Raw genomic sequence first — 21,156 nt, 5'->3', positions numbered from 1 at the left:
GATGTTGTTTATGTCATGTTGGGAATCAGGACCGGATTAGGAATATGATAATCAAATACTTGTGGATGTAATTTTTTGCAGTGTTGATTTGAGAAGATTAATTGAGCAGAACTTCATCCCACCCACCTCGCATATGACTAACTATGTTGTTCTTAAGTTCGGCAATCATTCTGATCACAAAGTAAGTTGAATCTTCACTCTTATTCAATTTTTTTTTTTCTCTCTTGTAGGTTCCCACTTTGTCTCCCCTCTTCCATTCTCCTTTCGTTTTCTTTTCTTCATTCCATTTTTTTTTCTTTTACTTCTTTGAAATTCAAAGTGTAGGTGAAAAGACGAGCGTGTCAGTTGTATATATATATATACACCTAAATATCAGATTAGTTATCAAACACAAAAGGAATTTAACACATTCGTTACTATTTATAGTTTGTTTATTACGGTTTCTAATATTATATTATATATTTTTCTACTCTAAAATTTTGTGGATAATTAATTATCCAGCTATTGCTGGATGTATAAGTGGGAGTGAGTGTATTTACATGGTAGTATAATAACTCAGATTGTGTTGCAGACGGAGGATATGGTGAACAGCAACGGAATACTAACAGATCAATTGGTTGATGAAGAACCATCTTTTCACAAGTAATTTCTAAAAATTCCAAACTTTTTTGTCTTTTTTTGGTGCATTGTGTTCTTCTGGACTGTAAAGAACCTAAATTTCGTATTTTTAAGATATCTCGAAAGCAAAGAGTTTGCTGACAAGTATTGAAGGTACGAAGATGGGTTTAAGCAGTTTCTTGTGGAGAGGTACTTCTCTGGAGGTTAGTTTTTTTTCATATTGTCTCCCATTGGTTATTTGGAGTCGAAAAGTTCATAAAGATTTGATCTTTTTTGGGTGTTATTGTTGTTTTTTCAGATGATATGTATGAGGAGATAACAACAGTCGATGGTGCAACCATTTATTGATCGTCTTATTTAATGTACGGGAACCCGAGGTTGATGAGTATCTTAAAGTGGTGGAGAGGCATGCTTATGGTTTGCTTCCTGAAATGAAAAAAGATGGTCAGTTGCACTTTTTTCTTCTGTGTGTTGTTCGAAACTCCTGCAGTGGTGCTTAGTTTCATATGTTTGGTTATGTAAAACTGCAGAGTATGAAGTAAGAGAGGATCCAAATCTAAACAAATGGATGGAGGGAGGACTGGATGTTATCATGTTGCAGTTCTTGAATATTGATGGGATCAGAACCATAGGCAGTGTTATGGGGCTGAGCATTGCTCTCGATTACTATGGCGGGCAGGTAACTATGTTAATCCATACATATATATATTGGAATGTGAAGAATGAATTAATTAAAAAGAAAAATAACCGTGGGTGAGCAATCTGTTTTGTATAGTAGCAGAATTTACTGACATAAACCGTCGGTTGGAGAAAACAGGAACATTTACAATGACTAGGAAAAAGCTGTTCCAGTTGGTTGGAAGGTCTAATTCTTATCTGGCTGATGTGATTCTGAAGCTTGGTCTGTTTGAGAGGTAAAGAAGTCGAGAGAGGGAAGAAGAATGGATGCCCTGTCTTGGACAAAGCATCCGCAACAAGGATCTTTTTTAAGGTAACCTTTGTCATTGCATGTGTGTTGTGTAGTTTACACGTTTGAGCATAATCTATCAAATAACGAACGTGGCGTGATTCATCAGATGTGTCCGAAAATGGGTATTCAATCGAAAAGTTCAGGGTGAGTCTCGCTGCTTTAAATTCTTTGTACTTTATAGTGTTCTGGGGTTTGAGAAAGTATTCATTTTTTTCTATGGAGAAAGTTAGATTCCTAGGACTTGAGAGTTCAGGGGTGAGTTACTGTCTTTACTGTACTTTTATAGTGTTGTGGGGTTTGCGAAAGTATTCATTTTTCTATGACAAAAGGGTCAATGGCTAGGACTTTAGAGTTTGGGGTGAGTTACTGCCTTTATTGTACTATATAAGTGTATTGTGTTTGAGAAAGTATTCATTTTTCTATGCTTTAAGAGTTCCGGGGGTGAGTTACTGCCTTTATTGTACTCTTTAGTGTTTTGTGTTTGAGAAAGTATTCATTTTTCGATGGTGTAAGTTCGATTGCTATGACTTGAGAGTCTTCTGTTTCTGATTTTTTTGGATGCTTTTATAGGCGCGGAGAACAAAGGCGTCTTTCATTATTCACAAGCAGGCACAAAAATGGGAAGAACAAAGATGCCAATGAGAAATCGAACAAAGAAAAGCTCAAATGTGTATCATTTCCGCCAGGGGCAGATGCTATTCTACATGACTTAATTACTCATTATCCACCTTGTGACGGAGACACTGCTGCCACATCATTTAACAAGTACTCCGGGCACTCGGGTAAACAAGGACAATGGAAAGATGATTTTTTCGGGAAACCAAAGATTAGCAGTGAAGAGATTCTAGAAATGGTGGCGTCTTTGAGTTCTAGACTTAAGAAGGACAAAGCTCTTAAGGAGGTTAGGAACACCCAGTTGTTGAGATGTATTTCTTTTGTTTGAAAGGACTGTAATATTGATTCCTTATCCAGAATACAGACTGAGAAGTTATAAATCATGCCAAGTAGCAGCAAGTGAAAGGAAATTGTTTTTGTTGATTTATGTTACAGATCGCGAAGCTGCGGTCAAAGATTCCCATCACTTCCTTTAGAGACGCAATTAGAAGGTTCTTTTTTTTACACCAGATGTTGGACATGTAAATTTATGTTACCAAGCTAATTATTTTCCTTATAAATTAGTTTTATTTTAATCAAACACATCTTTTCCTTTCAGTCTGCTACTACCATAGAAGGATCCACATTCAATGTTAAGTTTGTAAATTCTGCCGTGATTCCTTATCAACAAAATAAAATAATAAGACAAATTTTGCCACCCAAGAAATCGGAAATTCACTTAGTTTACGCCCACACCACGAACTGAATTGGACTCCGTCAACTGTCTCCTCAAGATTAATAAAGAATCCTCGACAATCAAAACCATAAACTGCAATCGGAGGATGAAAATATTGCAAGCCAAGTCCGTACAATCAGAGGATGAAAAAATGAAGAAGAAAATAATTACAGAACACTTTGAATTGAGAACATAACCAAAAAAATCTAAAAAACAGAATAAGTTAGACCCAATACTAAAAAACAAATAGGCCCATCAAGTGAAATAAAAAGCTTTCGATAATTGCCTATTTAATGAGCCATTTTAACCAAATGGTAAATGAGATAAAATACTACGAGAATTCGGCTAAAAAAACTCAAACTTTCCAAAAATTACCAAAAAAAATATAAAGTTTTTGTCTAACCAAAAAAAGCATTCAACTTTTATTGACTTTCAAATATAATAACAAACTTTTCATTGACTTGCAAAATCAACATATCGTTTATAAAAGTTAATAGAAAATTTAACGTCATTAACAACACGTTCATTGTTGGGATTAAATCATACGATGCCCTTTTGAAATTCTTAGTTTTTAGAAAAAACAACTGCATTACCAAGGCTCTAACTCGAGGTCTGGAAGTGCATAAAAGATGATGTTTTCATGAGATATATAGGTTTTTTTTAATAATATACCAATGGATCTATATAAAATTTTAGTCAGGCCTAATTAGCATACAACCTCGCGCAACGCGCAGGTTCTCATCCCTAATACTGATAATTGATGACACGTCCTGATGTTGTGTCTTCTTTTTGGGCTTTGACTAATTTGGACTTCTTGTGCTGTAATATTTGACTATTAAAATTTAGAATTTAGAAACATAAAAAAAAAAAAAATTCCCTTAAGACACAAATACTTTGACAAAGGAAAAAAAAACGACCAATTTTAAAGCAAAAAAAAAAACCGATTCATATCTAACAATATGAATTTTGATGTTCTTTCTCGGTCTGAAAAAGACCCATTGCATGCGTATGCATATATGAAAAAAGACCCATAGTTTTCTTCACTGATCTCGGTCTAATCTCTCGACAACGAAAAACTTCTGCATTTTTTTCAAAGTGAGACAGATAAAAAACACAAACGTCTCCATCAATCAAGGTGTACCGGATTCTCCAGCCTCCGTAGTCATCATCGTTCATGATACCATGCAATAGCAGGTAAGTATCTCAATGAATTAAAAACTATACCTCTTGGTATATACGTGACGTCTCTGATATACATGGTGCTTTAATCTTTTCGATTTTAGCTATACCCCGTTTATTTGTTTTAATTTATAAGTAGTAAGTTATTCTAGCCCAATTAACCAATTGTTATTCTATCACTCTGTAGATTTTGGTTGATTTGCCAATTTCTCAAATCAATGCTTCACTTTCACAGTTTCAAATGAGTGAGTTGGTCAAGAAATACGAAACAATCAAATCAATGGTGCCGATTATAAAAAGGTAAAAAAAAAAAAAAAACTTGCACATCTGTTATCATATTTTGTAACAAATTTTTGATGATCTTTATTTGGAAGTTGAATTAACAGTCTGTTAAAAAAAAAAATTCTGGTTCAAAATTACCAGACTGTGATGAATAGAAGAAGAAGAAGAAGAATGGTTAGTGAGAGAGAAGCAAAGCTTCCATGTGCAGAGATGGGTAGAAAAGGATATGAATCTGGTGGAGGTAACATACATACATTCATCACCATTAATGTAAACTTTTCTCGGGAAGGCCCAACCTTGCTTGAAAGTGAATGTCTTTTGATCGTTTTTAGAAAAATCTCAGATTGAACATTCCCTGAACGCCCAGATTCTATTAATAGTTCATTCTAAAACTTGGTTCCATAGAACATTACAGTATCATCTGCATAGGAAAAAAAAAGATTTAAGCATTTGATTAGTCTTTTCAACGTCGTCTTTTTGTGTTGAGACCCTTTCATGGTTAGAATCTTTGAATCAGATCTGCAAGAAAATATTGGTAATGTCTTTTCAGTTTAGGAGATATAAGAAAGAGTTTTGAATTTGACTTACATGACGTAGTTCTTTTTGTTTCCGCAAAAACAGGCACCAAATGAGCAAGCAGTTATGATGTCGTAGTAGAAAGATGAAAAGGAGACGCAACAACTTGGTGCTTTCTGGCTAAAAACTGTGAATATGTGCAGGTTACATTCCATGTATCCTTCATCATTTGTAAAAGTTAGTAATAAGTTATTGTAACTTTTATACTTAAATGAAATGCAGATTAATACTTAGGCGTGAATTTGTAGAGGATCGAACATTGATACTTTTGAATCATCATTAACATCAAACCTTGTTGAGTAGTTCTTCCATGAATGAAGAACCCTCACTTGCACCTTCCAAGAAGTCTTGTAAGGCTTAACGTCTCGGAGGTAAGCCTAAGATGCAGCCATTGTTTTTTTGTTTGATAAGAAATGATTTTTGCTTGATGAGTTATGAATGTGTTTGATGTTGGATTATTTATAGTGTTCTAGTAGTTTAGGGTATCGTATAGGAATGGTTTTGATAGAGTCGTTGATGATTGCGAGATTTTTGGTTATGATTAGGATTAAATTATGAATTTGATAGAATTTTCAACATTGATACTCAGGGAATTGAAGATTATGCAGAGAGATTTGAGGGCGGAATTGATTGAAAAAATATTGTGGGAATAGTTACCAAAAATTTCGAAAGAATATTCTTCAATTTGATTGTCGAGCTTGACAATATTGGGCTTATGGACAATTTAAAAAACTGTATCATGCTAATATGGCCGAAAATGTATTAAATTGGCCCAAACAAAGGATGAAACCGGGTTTTTATGAATCCCACAGCTATCATAATGTTTGGACGGATATCCGAAACCTGTAAATCGGGTCATCCAAATTTTTCCAGGCAGCTAAAATTGATTCTCTAAGAAGAATTTACTAATTTAGGGTATAAATCTAAACATTATAAAAGTTAAGGGGCTTTAGAAAAATATGCCAGCTAATAAGGAGAGAGAAAGCGAATCAACGAGTCTTTCGTCTTCACCATATAAATACTCTCTCACTTTTTTCCCCGTCTTTACAGAGACTTCTCTTTTTCTCATTTTCCACCTGAGGAAAAAAAAAGAAAAGCTAATTCGAATCTCTTCTCTCTCGCTTTGCCTTTTTGTCGCCATGAGTCTCTTTGGGTTAGGGAGGTGCGAATTTTTCTTCGTTTCGTTTCTCTGCGTAATTTTGTGTTCAATTTGTAGATTTTTTTTTGATTGATTGTTTTGCAATCTCAGATCTGTTTGGGAAAATCACAAAAAAAAAAAAAAACTAGTGATCTTCTTTCTTGTGTGATTTCAATTTCTTACTTCTTAGGATCTCCCGTGCATTGTAATTGTGTGGGATCATGGATTCGTTTGGCTTTTCTTCTGGATTTTTTTCTCGGATTGATTTTTGGTTTCGTTTTGTGATTGCGAAATCAGAACTTGTGATCTCTAGTATCAAACCTTACTTTATCGATCGCTGATTCGTTTCTATCCTGTGTATTACTGGATTCAGGTTCATGGCTGAGTGTTTTTGTTGTTGTTGTTGGCTGTGAATTGATGATTAGAGGGTCTCTGTGTGTTTTACATATCGGGAGAAGTTCTTGATCTGATTTATGAATTGAGGAATTGGATCCTTTTACCCGATCTTATGATTTAGTGGTTTAACACAGATTAGAGTTTGCTTGATTGGATTTAAAATCATTGGTGCTGTGAATTTGTCATCAGTGCTTCAAATCTTAGTTGGAACCAGTTAGTGATGATTACGATGGTTCATATTTATGCTATCCAGATTTGGAAAACGTATTATTAGGTAGGTATTCAATGATGATCAGATTTGTTTTGTACCTCAGAAGTCAGAAGTCTATGATTGTAGGCAAAAATTGGAACCAAAACTAGAGGTTTGGTGATACATCCCTGTCATATGCAGTGAATTTTTCAAACTTTTGTTCTGGGATACATTAGGTTTACTAGTAGATAAAGATTGGACTTGATTTTGTTGAACTTATAGCCGTTTTGACTCGATCATGTTTTAATGTATAGGTTTTCATTTAACATTGATGATCTGTTTGATAACATATATGTTTTTCCCTTTTTTCTTTACTTTTTAATAGAAATCAGAAGACTTTCCGTCCTAAAAAGAGTGCACCTTCGGGAAGCAAGGTTTGTAAACTATTTTTGTCCATCTTGTTTCTATGGCTGATGTCTTTGAAACTCTGTAGTTTTTGAGTTTTGGATTCGTTCATTAGTTGACATGAATTGTAACTCTGTAGTTTTTGAGTTTTGAAACTCTGTAGTGTGTGATTCTTCTTGTTAAACGTTTTTGTTTCTTTCGGAAATATAGGGTGCACAGCTTCGAAAGCATATAGATGCCACCTTAGGAAGTGGGAACTTAAGAGAAGCTGTACGACTTCCTCCAGGAGAAGATGCAAATGAATGGCTTGCTGTAAACAGTGAGTACCACTCTGCTTGCAGTCTCATGGTTACTATAGTGTATACTTATTCTTCGGGATTTAATGTAGGAGTTGAATAATTACTGATATCTCTTTCTTTTTACAAAGCTTTGTTGATATATACTTATTGCTTTGTTGATATATTGTTTTTCTTTTCAGCTGTGGATTTCTTCAATCAGGTGAATTTGCTATATGGTACCCTTACCGAGTTCTGCACACCAGATAACTGTCCTACTATGACTGCTGGCCCCAAGTATAGCCTCACACCTCTTTTACTATGTGTTAATTTTACATAGTTAGCTTCAAGCTTTGAGACTAATTTACTTATTAGAGGATCGTCCTATTTCTTTGAAAAGAAATATATTCGTTAACAGGCTCATATCATATATTTTCTCCTCGCTGTGGTTATATCTGGGGTCTTCAAGTGGTCTGCTGTGTGATTTAAGCTTGTTCAATTTCTTATGATGTCTTTGCAACTGTGAAGATTAGAAAGAGTGTAGGCTATGTTTTGGATCTCTGTAGTCTTCTCTTTTGGAATTCTTTATCATGCGCTCAATTTTATTTTCGAAAGATGACTTCAAATCTAAGTAGAGTGTCAACTGTGAACCTACCGCTTTATCATTCTCTGTTGTGCATTTGACTAGTTAAAGTCAAACCAATAATATGGCTTATGTTCTTGTTGCTATGGATCCTTTATTTACATTTTTTTTTTTGTTAACACAGTCAAATTCTCTTTGCAGGTATGAATATAGATGGGCTGATGGTGTACAGATCAAGAAGCCGATCGAGGTTTCTGCTCCAAAATATGTAGAGTACTTGATGGATTGGATCGAGACTCAACTAGATGATGAGACCCTGTTTCCTCAAAGGCTTGGTAAAACATAATGTCCATGAGATCTAAACAAGATCAGATCAATCAGCAACAAAAACGTTCTATATCGACATCCCTAATCCTAATATCCGGTTTTGTTGCAGGAGCACCATTTCCTCAGAACTTCAAGGATGTGGTGAAAACGATCTTTAAACGGCTATTCCGTGTGTATGCACATATATACCATTCTCATTTCCAGAAAATCGTTAGCCTCAAAGAAGAAGCTCATCTCAACACTTGCTTCAAACATTTCATCCTCTTTACTCATGTGAGTTCCCTCGTCTTAAATTACTCTGCAATAGAGTTTTACAATTTGGCCATTTTCACTAAACTCTCTTGTCTTTGGTATTGGCAGGAGTTTGGACTGATTGACAAGAAAGAACTTGCACCTCTACAAGAACTCATAGAATCCATCATTTCACCTTATTGAGCAAAAAAAAACAATTTCAGTATTTTTCTCTTTTTTTTTTTCAGATTCAAAACCCCTCAAAAAATAAATTAAGGGTAATAATTTTTAAATTATAAAATCTTCCTGTTTGTTTTTCTCAAGTTTTTTGTTTTTCTTAATCCTCTGTAAAATTTGAATATTTACTATGTAAAAAAAAAAACAAAAACTCGATCTTGACTACTACCCCTCCTTTACATTATATTAATGATGGATTATATTTACCGTTAAGCATCTCGAATCTATAAAACATTCGTCAACAAAACTATCATTAGTACATGAGCTTTTTTGTCTGTAAATGGAACGTGAAATGTAACAGAGCTGCTATGACTTTACTCAATTAATTAAACCATTTAAAATCCTTAATTACCTCTTTAATAACTAAATTTACTTTTCAGGACACATTCATTCACTGAGTCTCTCTCTCTCTCTCTCTCTCTACACATTTAGTATATGGGAATTTCAAACCTTTTTGGGACTCATAAATCTTTCGGTTTTTGGAATCGAAAGAATCTGAGAATCCAAACACCAACCCAGATACCGGCGCCGATGATCAAACCAAGTCATTGATCTCCCCGGCGGAGTTACATTGATTCGATTTTGGATCTAAGATTCCAATTTCATCGTCTTTGGTGTGGGAAGAAAAGAAGAAAAAGAAATGTCGAAGGTAGTGTATGAAGGATGGATGGTGAGGTATGGAAGAAGAAAGATCGGAAGATCGTATATTCATATGAGGTATTTCGTGTTGGAACCTCGTCTTTTAGCTTATTACAAGAAGAAGCCTCAAGATAATCAGGTAACAACATTACATCCCCATTAATCTTAGATGGATTTAGAATTTTCCCAAATTAAGAGTGTGGTTGTGAGATATATAGAGACTTCAGAGAAAAGAGAAGGTTTACTTGTTTAATAGATGATGATGATCTTGTATGTAGCTGCCTATCAAGACGATGGTTATTGATGGAAACTGTAGAGTTGAGGATCGAGGATTGAAGACACATCATGGACATGTGAGTTTTCTGTTTCATTCTTTGCTGTTCCCTTTTCTTTTTTTAGTGCTTATGTTGTAATGTGGCTTGTTTACCAGTAGAATGTGGATTTTGGATAGTGAAATATTCTCTGCTTGATGTTGTTGTCGGAACCATTGAATCTTTTATATAGGCTTGGGTTTCGTAGAAGTGATCCTACTGATTCTTAGTGTTGTGATTCTCTGAAGTTACTATAAGTGCTTATGTGTCGTGATTCTTGTGAGTTGTGACCCTGTGAAGCTACTATAAGTGCTGTGTAATGTGGGTTGTTTACCAGTAGAATATGGGTTTTTGCAAAGTGAAATTTCTCTTCATGATGTGTAAGTGATCCTACTGATTCCTACTCTTGTGATACTGTGAAGTTCCAAATCTCTCTCGACGTGGGAATACTATAACTGATTAGGAACAGTTCATCTAATAATAACTGCTGTGAATAGTTGATGGATTTCCCCATGTCAAGTTAATTTGCTCTTATTATAGTTGACTGTAATGTCACTTTTCTTTCCGGCTAACTGTAGTGTCAGTTATGTATTTGCATTTTCTTATTGTCTTGACTTGTCTTTGCAGATGGTTTACGTGTTGTCTATTTATAACAAGAAAGAAAAGCACCACAGAATCACGGTATCTTGTCTTTTCTTTCTGATAGTAATAGTAATAGTTTTATCTTGTTAGTCTGCATTTTAATGCTTTTTGTTAGTTCATGTGGAGTATGTTCTTGCTAGATGGCAGCGTTCAACATCCAGGAAGCGTTAATGTGGAAGGAAAAAATTGAGTGTGTCATAGATCAGGTCTGTTAAATCCTATCTAGCAATCCGTGAATCACAAAATTTTCTGCCTTGTCTGTGTTATTTATCTGTAGCCGCTTAAAAATCTGAGGATTGCTACTTATCTGATTACCGTTCTGTGTTTTACACTGTTGCAGCATCAAGAGTCTCTAGTACCAAGTGGTCAGCAATATGTTTCTTTCGAATATAAGCCTGGAATGGATGCTGGAAGGACTGCTTCATCTTCAGATCATGAAAGCCCGTGAGTGCATCATCAACATCATTTCTTCATTTCTCCAGGCATCTTGAATTTATCTTACAACAACTCACTTGCTTAGGTTTGCTTGATCATATGATTTTTGCCTTATTCATAAGTTCTGATCATAGAGTACTATGTTCTTCCTTTACAGAGAGTATATCTGACCTGTGTTGAGAATGGTATGGTTTGTGGTGATCATAATTACAAAATAAACTTGAAAAAACGGGATCAGTAATCATATTAGATACTAACGAAAGGTTTGATCATCAGTCCTATTATTACTATGACTTTTCAATTTGGTTGTGTTAGCTCTGATCTTTTCTAAGAACGTTACAGATGCAAGATGATGGTAATATAATACTGCATGCAGAAAGTGACCATTATCATTTGATATATTATTAATGGTGATGTTGGACACTGTTTTCTTGTGCTGCATTTTATATACCTATATTTATGTGAAACAATCTATGCAATTTTCTTCAGGTTCAGTGCGCTGGAGGATGAAGATGACTCTCGACGTGATTTATTGAGGAGGACAACTATTGGAAATGGTTTTACCTAATTCATTTCTTCACGTACTAATTTAGTCAGCTGCAATCCTTGATGCAATCTGACCACCTCAAACAAACATGCAGGCCCTCCAGAAGCTATACTTGACTGGACTAAGGAGTTTGATGCTGAGTTGTCAAACCAGAGTTCCAGCAATCAAGCATTTTCGAGAAAACACTGGCGTCTCCTTCAGTGCCAAAATGGTTAGTGGTTATGCATGGTGTTTGCAAGCATTAAAGTTCTATTTTTTTACCCTGATAAATTACAAAAAGTCACGACTTATGAAATACCATAACTTTTTAATGATCTTCCTCCTAACGCCTGTAAGACTTGTGCCTGTAATCGGCTCCAAAAAAGAATTTCACTACTATACAATCTGTTGGATCATATAATCATTTAGTATTCAATGATAATGCTTAAGTTTGGGAACAATTCTTCTCACTTTGAAATACATTTTGCAGGTCTACGGATTTTTGAAGAGCTACTTGAAGTTGATTATCTTGTATGGAAGTGCCTACTAGTTTGTCATTTTTATGGCATAATTTCCTGCTTATTACATAGTAATTTTATTTAGTTAAGAACCATCATTTACAGTGCTAAGCATGCAGCCAAGAAGCTGCAGCAGGGCAATGAAGGCTGTTGGTGTAGTGGAGGCCACATGTGAGGAAATATTCGAGCTTGTTATGAGCATGGATGGCACTCGATATGAGTAGGAAACATTCTCATTTATATTCTGGTCATAAGAGACCATCTTTTTTAGTTTTTCTTTCCCCTCATTTTCTTGTAGTCATATGCTATCCTATTTGGCAAATTTTACTGGATATATTTTATACCAGTAAAATATTTTGTCACTAGTGTTGGGTCTTTATCTCTTCTGTTTCTACATCCTACAGTAATGACTAGGCCAAATTTTTTATCAATACTATGTTAGCAAAAGTGTTTCCTTTTTGAGTGTTCTGGTCTGTATCTGAGGCTCTTTGTTTTTTTCCCCCTCTTTTCTTATTGTTTCGCAGGTGGGACTGCAGTTTTCACAATGGGAGATTAGTGGAAGAGGTTGATGGTCACACAGCAATACTCTATCACAGACTTCTGCTCGACTGGTTTCCAATGTAATTTTGCACCTGAAATATTATCATTTAATGGTTACCACACATCAGCGTTCAATAGCTAAGTAGAGATTTGATTCATAACATTTAACTAAACTCTTTGTCGCGTCCATAACGAAATAGACCAGTTATCCTGGGGAGCTCAAGGGTTATCAGATTTATTTTGCTTAACATAATCCCATACTACTTACCATTTGTGATCCTCCCGTTTTCAGTCAGAATATTACTTGGTTGTTTCCAAGAACTCTGTTTATTCATACTCTAATGTTATCAAAATGGCTGTAGGGTTGTGTGGCCTCGTGATCTCTGCTATGTACGCTATTGGCGTCGTAATGACGATGGAAGTTATGGTATGTTCCCTTCCCTTTTTACTCATGCTAAAGCTTGACAGCCTCTGTTTTATTGGATTTCCCCGAAGGGACAGCCTCTATTATACATCTAATTTTAATTATTTATCTTGCCCTTTCTGTGAAGTGGTATTGTTTCGTTCTAGGGAGCATGAAAATTGTGGTCCACAACCTGGATTTGTTCGGGCTCATCTTGAGAGTAAGTTAAATGCTAAGTCTTCTACCACCAAAGTATTCTAATATACTATGTATTACAATCCGACTGAGATTATGCTCTCTTTTTTAGGTGGAGGATTTAACATCGCCCCACTAAAGCCCCGGAATGGAAGGCCTAGGACACAGGTGCAACATCTAATACAAATCGATTTGAAAGGGTGGGGTGCAGGTTATCTTCCAGCATTTCAACAACATTGTCTTCTTCAAATGCTAAACAGTGTTTCTGGTAAGTTCTTTTGTGCTCATTTCCACTAAGATCAGATCCCTGTGGAAAATGACTTCTACTCTTCTTGAAAATGACTTTTGCCGTTCTTTGTTATGGACTCATGTTCATCGCAGGTTTGCGCGAGTGGTTCTCACAGACAGATGATAGAGGTCAACCGATCAGGATCCCTGTTATGGTTAATATGGCATCTTCCTCCCTAGCTTTGAGAAAAGGTGGAAAGCCTCAGCATAAGTCTTCCCTTTCGATTGATCAAACAAATGGTGCCAGCAGAAACTCGGTGCTAATGGATGAAGAATCGGATGACGATGACGAGTTTCAGATACCTGATTCAGAACCAGAGGTTGGCCTATCAAACATTCTCTTTGAACTTAATATTTGATCAAGTTGAGTCTTTCTTCACATTTGCTATATTTCAGCCTGAAACGAGTAAGCAGGAGCAGGAGACTGATGCCAAGAAAACAGGTGAATTGATAGTCTATATTTTATCATTAATGCTTACTGAGTTGGTGAAAAAGTATCCAATCTCTATCAATTTCTCGTGCCATTTGAAACCGCAGAAGAAGAACCTGCTCTCGATATTGATCTCTCCTGTTTTTCGGGTAATCTGCGACATGATGATAATGAAAATGCCCGTAACTGCTGGAGGATTTCTGATGGGAATAACTTCAAAGTCCGTGGCAAGAGTTTCTGTGAAGATAAAAGGAAGGTTAGTAATATCTACCCTAATTAATTTAGAACGCACTAGATGCACATTCTTCTACATCAAACCTACCTCCTCGATACTCACTCAACCTTTTACTGAAGATTCCTGCTGGGAAGCATCTTATGGATCTCGTCGCCGTTGATTGGTTCAAAGACACTAAAAGAATGGATCATGTGGTTAGACGCAAGGGCTGTGCAGCACAAGTAAGAGATACAAGCACCCTTTACGTTGCTATTATCCCTTTTTGATGTATCTTCGTTGTCACTTAGAATTTCCAATTAAAATGTTATTGATCGTTTCAGGTTGCTGCGGAGAAGGGTCTTTTCTCAATGGTAGTAAATGTTCAAGTAAGTTTTGCCTGTGAACTACAACAGAATGTACAAACAATAAAATTAGTTATCATTATTGATGTGTAAACCCTTCTATTATATCAGGTTCCTGGATCAACACACTACAGTATGGTATTTTATTTCGTGACCAAAGAACTCGTACCTGGATCCCTCTTCCAACGTTTTGTTGATGGTGATGACGAATTTCGGAATAGTAGGCTCAAGCTTATACCTTTAGTCCCCAAGGTATCTCTCTCTCTCTGTTTTACCCTCTCTCTTTCTCTTTGTAAAATCTTTGAACAAATATATTCACAATCTTATGCAGGGTTCATGGATAGTAAGGCAAAGTGTGGGAAGCACTCCGTGTCTCCTCGGGAAAGCAGTGGATTGTAACTATATCCGCGGTCCAACATACTTGGAAGTAAGTCCACATTTTGCAAACTGTTTAAAAGCTCTATACTCGTAAAAGTAAACTCAAGGAAACATTTTTTATTCCCATGCAGATAGATGTAGATATCGGCTCATCAACAGTCGCAAATGGAGTTCTCGGTCTTGTCATCGGCGTAATTACATCTTTGGTTGTCGAAATGGCGTTCCTTGTACAGGTAAATCAATCTAACAAAACTAAGACTTTGATCTTTCAAGATTGTTTCTCCTCTTGAAATCTTTTGGATGATCCGGAGATTACGTTTATATAGGCGAACACACCAGAAGAATTGCCAGAGAGGCTAATCGGGGCGGTGAGGGTTTCTCATATAGAGCTATCATCTGCTATAGTTCCAAATTTGGATTCAGAGAGTAGTCCCTAAGCTCTTCCTCCTAGACTCAAAAACTTTCAATCAACTTCGTGTTTTGGTCTGTCTCTATTTTTATCTCTTTTTATTTTTATTATTGCGTCATTATAGGTGTCGTTCTCTTAGCCAATACTCACAAAAGTAAAAGACTTAGAACAACAATTATTTTTGTAAAATATAACACGTATGCTATTACTAAATTATTATTATTTTATATTGATTTGAGAAAATCAGTAATGAAAAGTCAAATCTCATCTCTAGTCCCCAATTCATCTTTGTTTGATCCTCATTTTAATTAAAAAAAAAAAAAAATTGAATCATATCATCTTTATTTTTGTTTACTGTGATCTTTTTCTTCTCGATTCTTTTTTCACCGGTAGAGATAAAACCTCAAGACTCCTCTCTTTGTTTATAATTTCAGACGACGATTATTTTGGATACACAAAGCTATAAAAGTTTATAACGAGAAGAATGAACCGGTAAAGTTAAGTAATATCAGAATGCCACTGAAATTATTATTAACACTGGTAAGCAAAATAACTTTCTTCGTTAAAACCTCAGAAATTTCGTATTTAGCTGATAGTATTATTAACACTGCTTAAGTGAACTTTTAAAAGAGAGAGGTTGTTTTTTGTGTGTGACTATGCCTCTGCAGTCTGGGCAGCTCTTGCTAAAGGTCTGCTTCAGGCGCACTACACTACTGCCTGGTCTATCCTTCTTGATTATATTTCAAACCCACACCTCCCACTTGTGGAGGGATTCCTCATCCGGTATGTTTTCCAAGCTGTCACCTACATGCTTTGGAGGGAGCGAAATGGACGTCGCCATGGCGATGCACCGAAGCCTGCATCAGCACTAATCGAGTGGCTTGATCGACAAGTTAAGGATCAACTCTTAGCTATTGGCCAACTAGGTGATCGGCGTTATGATGAAGTGTTTCAGCTTTGGTTACAATCTCTTGGCTAGGGTGTATGGTTAAGAGATTCTCAATTTAATTGTCTTTTCAAACTAAGTTGCACAAGTTGTAAAACAGTTCTGTTTTTCTTTTGAATATAATTTAACGTTAAATTCAAAAAAAAAAAGAGAGAGGTTTAGATATTTTGACTGTGAAAAAAAACATGAAGCCAATTTTTTTGTAACATTCTATAAGGAAAAAGGAAGAAGAAAATGCCTCTTATTATACCTGCGGATGTCTATTTGCAATCACATTTGGCTTCATTTCAATCCCATAGTTGGCAGAAGTCAAGAGATCAAACCCACTTTTGGAGTTCAAATCGAAATGCACAAACCCGGATTCCGGTTTAATAACACCTGCATCTCCTCCGGTTTCTATTTTCTCTTGATCTCCACATAACCGGAAATCATCATTAAGTTGTGAGATATTATCGGTAACCAAACCAACCGCCTTGTGGCTCTTATGATCATCTCCTACAAGTCCCGAAAGTGCGAGATTGAAATCCGAGAAGTGACCCTTGTCGTCTGTTTCTGCTGCATTATTATTACCACAAGGTATGCTCTTCTGTGCTTTCTCTAGTAATGTCAACAAATACTTTCCTTGTGCCTCCATTCTCATCTGCAGTCTTTTCTGCACCTATAACACCGCAAACTCTCTCTATTCAAAATTGCTTGTTTTATTCTTTTTAAAGAGAACAAAGAAAAAATTTTCATTTCTTGTTACCTCGAGCTGTTCTTGAAACCGCTGTTGTGCATCAACTTGATGTCTCATTGCCTCAGCAAAAGGTACATTCCCGCTTTGTCTGCGCAACGTTCATTACTGTCAAAACCAAAGTTTACAAATCCGTTGTAGTGATTCATCTATTTATATACAATACCTGTGATGACCATTATCAAATCTTGATTCATTCGAGATTCCTCCTTGAGAACAATTGTCGAAATGCACATATGAACTTCCTATTAAGAAAAGAAAAAGAAAAAAATACAATCTTAAAATTTCTCAAAATGTCTGTCATCAATATATGTAATCCTTATAATCCATTTTGTACAACAACCTAACACCTTATACATAAATCTTTATTTTATTGCTTATGATGATCATAATACACACATACGTACCAGCATTTTCCTTGTTTTGGTCAGATCGATTTGGTTTTTTCCCTTGTTGTTGACCAAGCCTATACTTCTACACATTACAAACAAACAAAACACATCACAGAGAACATATATGTAAGTTGAAATTATACTATATCATCATTATTATTATACATTTTCAAATTCCGTATAAAAATGTATTATCATTTACCTGTAAATGGCTCTTGAGATGGTACAGTGTCAAGCCTTTTAATCCCATTAGCTTCAGAACCGATTTAGGAGTTGCTTCTGTACAAACCAATTACAGTAGAACATCTATAAATTAATACTCTTTAAATTAATACTCTTTAAATTAATACTCGCTATAAATTAATAAATTCTTCCGGTCCCGAGTTGGGCCGGTGTAAAAAATGACACATTTCGATAACATAATAAGATAATAATTTTTTTAGAAATCTGATGTAAGAATATAGTCCATCAATATCATAAATTAATAATCATATAAATTGATATATATATATATCTAAGAAAATCTAGTGAAATATGATTCTATTGTTGTTTGTCTATTCTTGAATTTGCATTTTTGTTGGAGCTCATCTCTATTTTTTTCATTGTTGTATTTTCAAATCGCATCCATAAATTGTGAAGTGTTATAGATGTGATAATTGCTTTTTTAGTAATTGGGTTTAAAGGTACCGCAATATCTTATGCGACTTCATCATTACCATGAAGGATAGTAGTAACAATTTTTTCTAAACTCTAAACTTCTAACATTTCTCATTTTTACCTAGATAATCTATTAAACAATTGACAGTCATCCTATTACGATATTTTTGTTATCCTATTAAAGATATCCTATTATAAATTAAGAAAATTTTTTAAAAATGTGAATGATAACAAAAATATCTTATTTTGTAATAGAAATTTTTAATATAAAAATAAGAAAATCTCTTCATAAATCGATAAATTAAAACTTCTATAAATTAATAGAATTTCAGTGTCCGACCTTATTAATTTATGGAAGTTTTACTGTACATAACATAATTAACTTAAAATTTAACCAATTAACAAACAAACCGGAGTAAACCGGAATCAAAATGTAAAAAAACCGGCAATCTAAAAAAAGAAAATTGAAGAAGAAGAAGAAGAGATTAGTACTGTCAGCGCCACCGAGCTTAGCGACGGCGTCGACGAAGCGATCGTGAAGATCGGCGGTCCATCTGAGCCTAGGTTTAGGATCTCTAGTCATCATGACTCCTCCGCCGTTATCGTAGCCCAATCCTCCCAGATTCACTCTCTCCATTTTCTTCTTAATTATTTTTTCCGATCAATAATAATGGCGGGAAGCAAATTCACGAAGGAATCTTTTTTTTTAACTTCGTTAAATTTTTCCTCTTCCGGTGGATGTGAGCTCAGAGGAAAAAAAAAACGTAACCTTGAAAGATGAAAAAAATAATGGCGATGCAATTTAAGTCAATCGCAGTGGGAAAAGAATTCGAAATTTGTTGAAAAGATGGGAAATGTGAGTGGGAACTAGGGTTAGTAGAGGATGATGAGAGAAAGAAGGAGATGTTCCTATTAAAGATGATGAAGAAAGAGATCATAAAGAAAAAGAAAAAAAAAATCTGAGAGAGAGAGAGAGAAGTGAAAAAAAAGTCGTCGGGGTGATGATGATGATGGAGATGGAGGAGGAGGAGAAGAAGTGGTGGTGACATTATTCATCACTTAACGTCAACCTTCGTTTTTCTCTGTTTTTTTAAAAAAAAAATATAGTTTTGTTTAAAATATAATAATGTATCTATAAATTTATAAACTAGGAAATTATCGATTACTGTTAAATATAATGTAACATTTTTTAATAACGATTACCGATTTTGTTATCAAATTGGTAAATTATCGTAGCAATTAAAATCCCTAAATCTTTCAAGCTTATTGATTTTTTTTTTTTGCAGTCTATAAATGCGATACAACAATAGCCAATTTTTAGAACGTCAAAAAGTGTGATTTTATCGCGGCGCATATTTACTTGCGTTTTAAATTTTTTATGTCAAGATGTTTTAAACCGCGTAGAGAGAGATAGTTTGTCTTGTTGTGGAGTAAAAAACTAAAAATAGATGATTGCGTACTTTTTATCAAATAATACTAATAGTATACGTAATATAGTTTTATATTCAGAAACGTAACATGGGAGAGGAACATGGCCCGCATCATGGATATTTGTTTACTACTTAGATTATAAATGTCCAAAGAATATTTTTGAGTTTTTAGGAATTATTACTATATTGTTAGAATTATGAAGTTTTTTTTTTTTTATATAACATAACTTATGACTAAAGGTTTTGTCTCATTCTCACACAATCCATGAATCCAAATCTCTCTCCATGTTGGTCCTTCATATAGGTGTCATAGATATATGATTCATGTGTTGTCGGATAGTCTTAACTTTGAGAAAGATAGCAAATATATATAGAAAATCTCCTTACTCCAATGTTTAGCTAAACTATACATGTGTTGTCGGATAAAAAGTCAAGATTAATTAGTTTAAACCAGATTAGTAGTATAATTTACACATTAGTAAAATTATTTCTTGATGATAGATTATCAGTATTATTATTTTTTTGTTTTTGGACAAAATAGATTACTATTAATTAAGTATTGTTTTTCACATAATTTTTTTTTCTTTTTATTGTTGGATTAAATGTTGTTTTTATACGGAAATGAGAAAGATACATGATGAGCGATGCACGGCGTTAAGACTCCGGCGAGCGCGACATAAAACCTTTTCTTAATTGGTTATTAAGAAAACATAATAATGATTAAAAATGGGAATTATGACAGAAAAAAAGAGAGTGCATGGGGCGAGCATGTCACGTAAGACTTGCCAGCGTGGAATATTCGCCGTCGGACAAGGAGAATACAATAATCTCAAAACTCACATGTCCGACGGTGGGGGTATCACTGTAACTTACAATGAACACGTGGACGGCTTGTTTTCTCTTTTGTCTTTACGTTTTTTATCGGGGCCCACGCATGGTACACGTGTCACTACAACCGATCCGACCGCAATACTGTACTGTGTTCTCCGTTTTGTCCTAACCAAAAACATGAAAATGGGTGGTGGTGGTTGACTGAAAATCGGACTTCTCAATTTACAGCTCGACTGATCCGGGAATATCATATAACCAAACCTAGTCGAGAAATAAGGTTTCTTCTGGTTTAGCTTGAAAAGATGGTACTGTACTTTTAAAAAAAACATTGGAGACATACAGAACCAAAAAGAGAAAGCATAAGCCTGATATAGAGAGAGACTAAACTTGTTTCTCTTTTCAATTCAACGAAATTGATCAAAGTCTAAATGCCAATTTCACCAGAGTTCAAATACCAAACCCTTAGGAAACGGACCAAAATGCCAATTTATTCCTTTGGTGGTTAAGGTTAAAACTGAAGCATAAAGAACTATGAGTATGATTAAATTTCTGGTACCAGCGAGCAGAATTATCTCGTAGAAAAAAAAAAAAAAAAAAAAAAAAAANAAAGAGACTGCCTTTCATCGTAATCATACTGACTCTTTCTCTATCTCTCAGTTGCAGAAATTGAGTTTCTTCATTACTTTGGCATACGCTGGTGGTACTAATCCAGGCTGTCTCAATCTACGCTTCGATTTCTTTGACTGCATCAATTAACAACAAATTCATTACTCTCAATATTTATCAACCTGACACAGGAATGGTAAAACCTCGAAGAGACCAAACAACTGATTGTAAATACAACTTAAGCCTACCCTCTATCTATCTAGCAGTCTAGCTAATCTAGGAAGCAAAGGAAGACTCAAAGTTAAAACTACTTCAATCACAATTTCACTATCACACAGGATCCTAGTTACAATCGTACTGTTCTTCCAGAAGTGTTGGCCAACGAATGAATAAAAGCAGAAATTTTTATCATGTAATAAGGAATCAGGTGTTGTTACCTTCAAGTGTGCGTTGTGGCGCTTTCCTTCTTTCCAGCGACGAATGGTACCATCATTTAGTGGTTTAAACCTGTCTTTGAATGACCTGAGATATAGA

General features: G+C 35.0%; 4 protein-coding genes and 2 long non-coding RNA genes across 13 annotated transcripts in view; 4 read left to right on the top strand and 2 right to left on the bottom strand.

Moving 5' to 3' along the window:
• LOC104724846 lies at window positions 56-2,799 on the top strand. Of its 7 annotated transcripts, none has more exons than XR_002033872.1 (8): window positions 57-181; window positions 572-642; window positions 733-821; window positions 917-1,062; window positions 1,149-1,609; window positions 1,695-1,732; window positions 2,159-2,489; window positions 2,639-2,799. It is a non-coding gene; the product is annotated as an uncharacterized LOC104724846 (long non-coding RNA). The 7 variants fall into 7 exon arrangements; XR_002033874.1 differs by lacking the exon at window positions 2,639-2,799 and having other exon boundaries at window positions 59-181; window positions 1,149-1,297; window positions 1,436-1,609; window positions 2,159-2,628; XR_002033873.1 differs by lacking the exon at window positions 2,639-2,799 and having other exon boundaries at window positions 59-181; window positions 1,149-1,297; window positions 1,397-1,609; window positions 2,159-2,628.
• On the top strand, window positions 3,828-5,742 carry LOC104724845. The gene is made up of 6 exons (XR_757786.2): window positions 3,828-4,112; window positions 4,285-4,397; window positions 4,521-4,620; window positions 5,001-5,098; window positions 5,178-5,326; window positions 5,545-5,742. It is a non-coding gene; the product is annotated as an uncharacterized LOC104724845 (long non-coding RNA).
• On the top strand, window positions 5,994-8,715 carry LOC104724844 (MOB kinase activator-like 1A). Its single transcript, XM_010443399.1, has 7 exons — window positions 5,994-6,117; window positions 7,065-7,113; window positions 7,295-7,403; window positions 7,563-7,656; window positions 8,144-8,277; window positions 8,379-8,542; window positions 8,630-8,715. Exons 1-7 carry the CDS (start codon window positions 6,095-6,097, stop codon window positions 8,702-8,704), a joined length of 648 nt encoding a protein of 215 aa, XP_010441701.1. The 5' UTR covers window positions 5,994-6,094; the 3' UTR covers window positions 8,705-8,715.
• LOC104724843 (protein ENHANCED DISEASE RESISTANCE 2-like) lies at window positions 9,128-15,270 on the top strand. 2 transcript variants are annotated; one of them, XM_010443397.1, is made up of 22 exons: window positions 9,128-9,515; window positions 9,655-9,729; window positions 10,315-10,368; window positions 10,470-10,535; window positions 10,670-10,773; window positions 11,254-11,321; window positions 11,406-11,522; window positions 11,781-11,821; window positions 11,928-12,028; window positions 12,333-12,428; window positions 12,711-12,775; window positions 12,900-12,971; window positions 13,059-13,214; window positions 13,328-13,554; window positions 13,631-13,676; window positions 13,772-13,920; window positions 14,019-14,120; window positions 14,220-14,264; window positions 14,352-14,492; window positions 14,572-14,667; window positions 14,750-14,851; window positions 14,945-15,270. In XM_010443397.1, exons 1-22 carry the CDS (start codon window positions 9,378-9,380, stop codon window positions 15,053-15,055), a joined length of 2,172 nt encoding a protein of 723 aa, XP_010441699.1. In that variant the 5' UTR covers window positions 9,128-9,377; the 3' UTR covers window positions 15,056-15,270. The 2 variants fall into 2 exon arrangements, with proteins under 2 accessions (XP_010441699.1, XP_010441700.1); XM_010443398.1 differs by lacking the exons at window positions 9,128-9,515; window positions 9,655-9,729 and having other exon boundaries at window positions 10,445-10,535.
• On the bottom strand, window positions 16,111-18,710 carry LOC104724842 (myb family transcription factor PHL11-like). Its single transcript, XM_010443396.2, has 6 exons — window positions 18,248-18,710; window positions 17,301-17,377; window positions 17,114-17,180; window positions 16,873-16,951; window positions 16,719-16,797; window positions 16,111-16,631 (listed from the first exon to the last, which is right to left on the bottom strand). Exons 1-6 carry the CDS (start codon window positions 18,390-18,392, stop codon window positions 16,218-16,220), a joined length of 861 nt encoding a protein of 286 aa, XP_010441698.1. The 5' UTR covers window positions 18,393-18,710; the 3' UTR covers window positions 16,111-16,217.
• The window catches only part of LOC104724841, a 2,450-nt gene continuing 1,676 nt past the window's right edge, over window positions 20,383-21,156 (bottom strand). Inside the window, exons 3-4 of the mRNA XM_010443394.2 lie at window positions 21,060-21,144; window positions 20,383-20,759 (exon numbers count right to left, since the gene is read on the bottom strand). Of these exons, the coding sequence (XP_010441696.1) occupies window positions 20,670-20,759; window positions 21,060-21,144 (175 nt within the window). The 3' untranslated portion in view covers window positions 20,383-20,669. The remainder of the gene's footprint in view (window positions 20,760-21,059; window positions 21,145-21,156) is intronic.

Source organism: Camelina sativa, chromosome 11 (assembly GCF_000633955.1).
Source record: "Camelina sativa cultivar DH55 chromosome 11, Cs, whole genome shotgun sequence".
NCBI classification, from domain to species: domain Eukaryota; kingdom Viridiplantae; phylum Streptophyta; class Magnoliopsida; order Brassicales; family Brassicaceae; genus Camelina; species Camelina sativa.
This window is presented reverse-complemented; position numbering and strand designations above follow the sequence as displayed.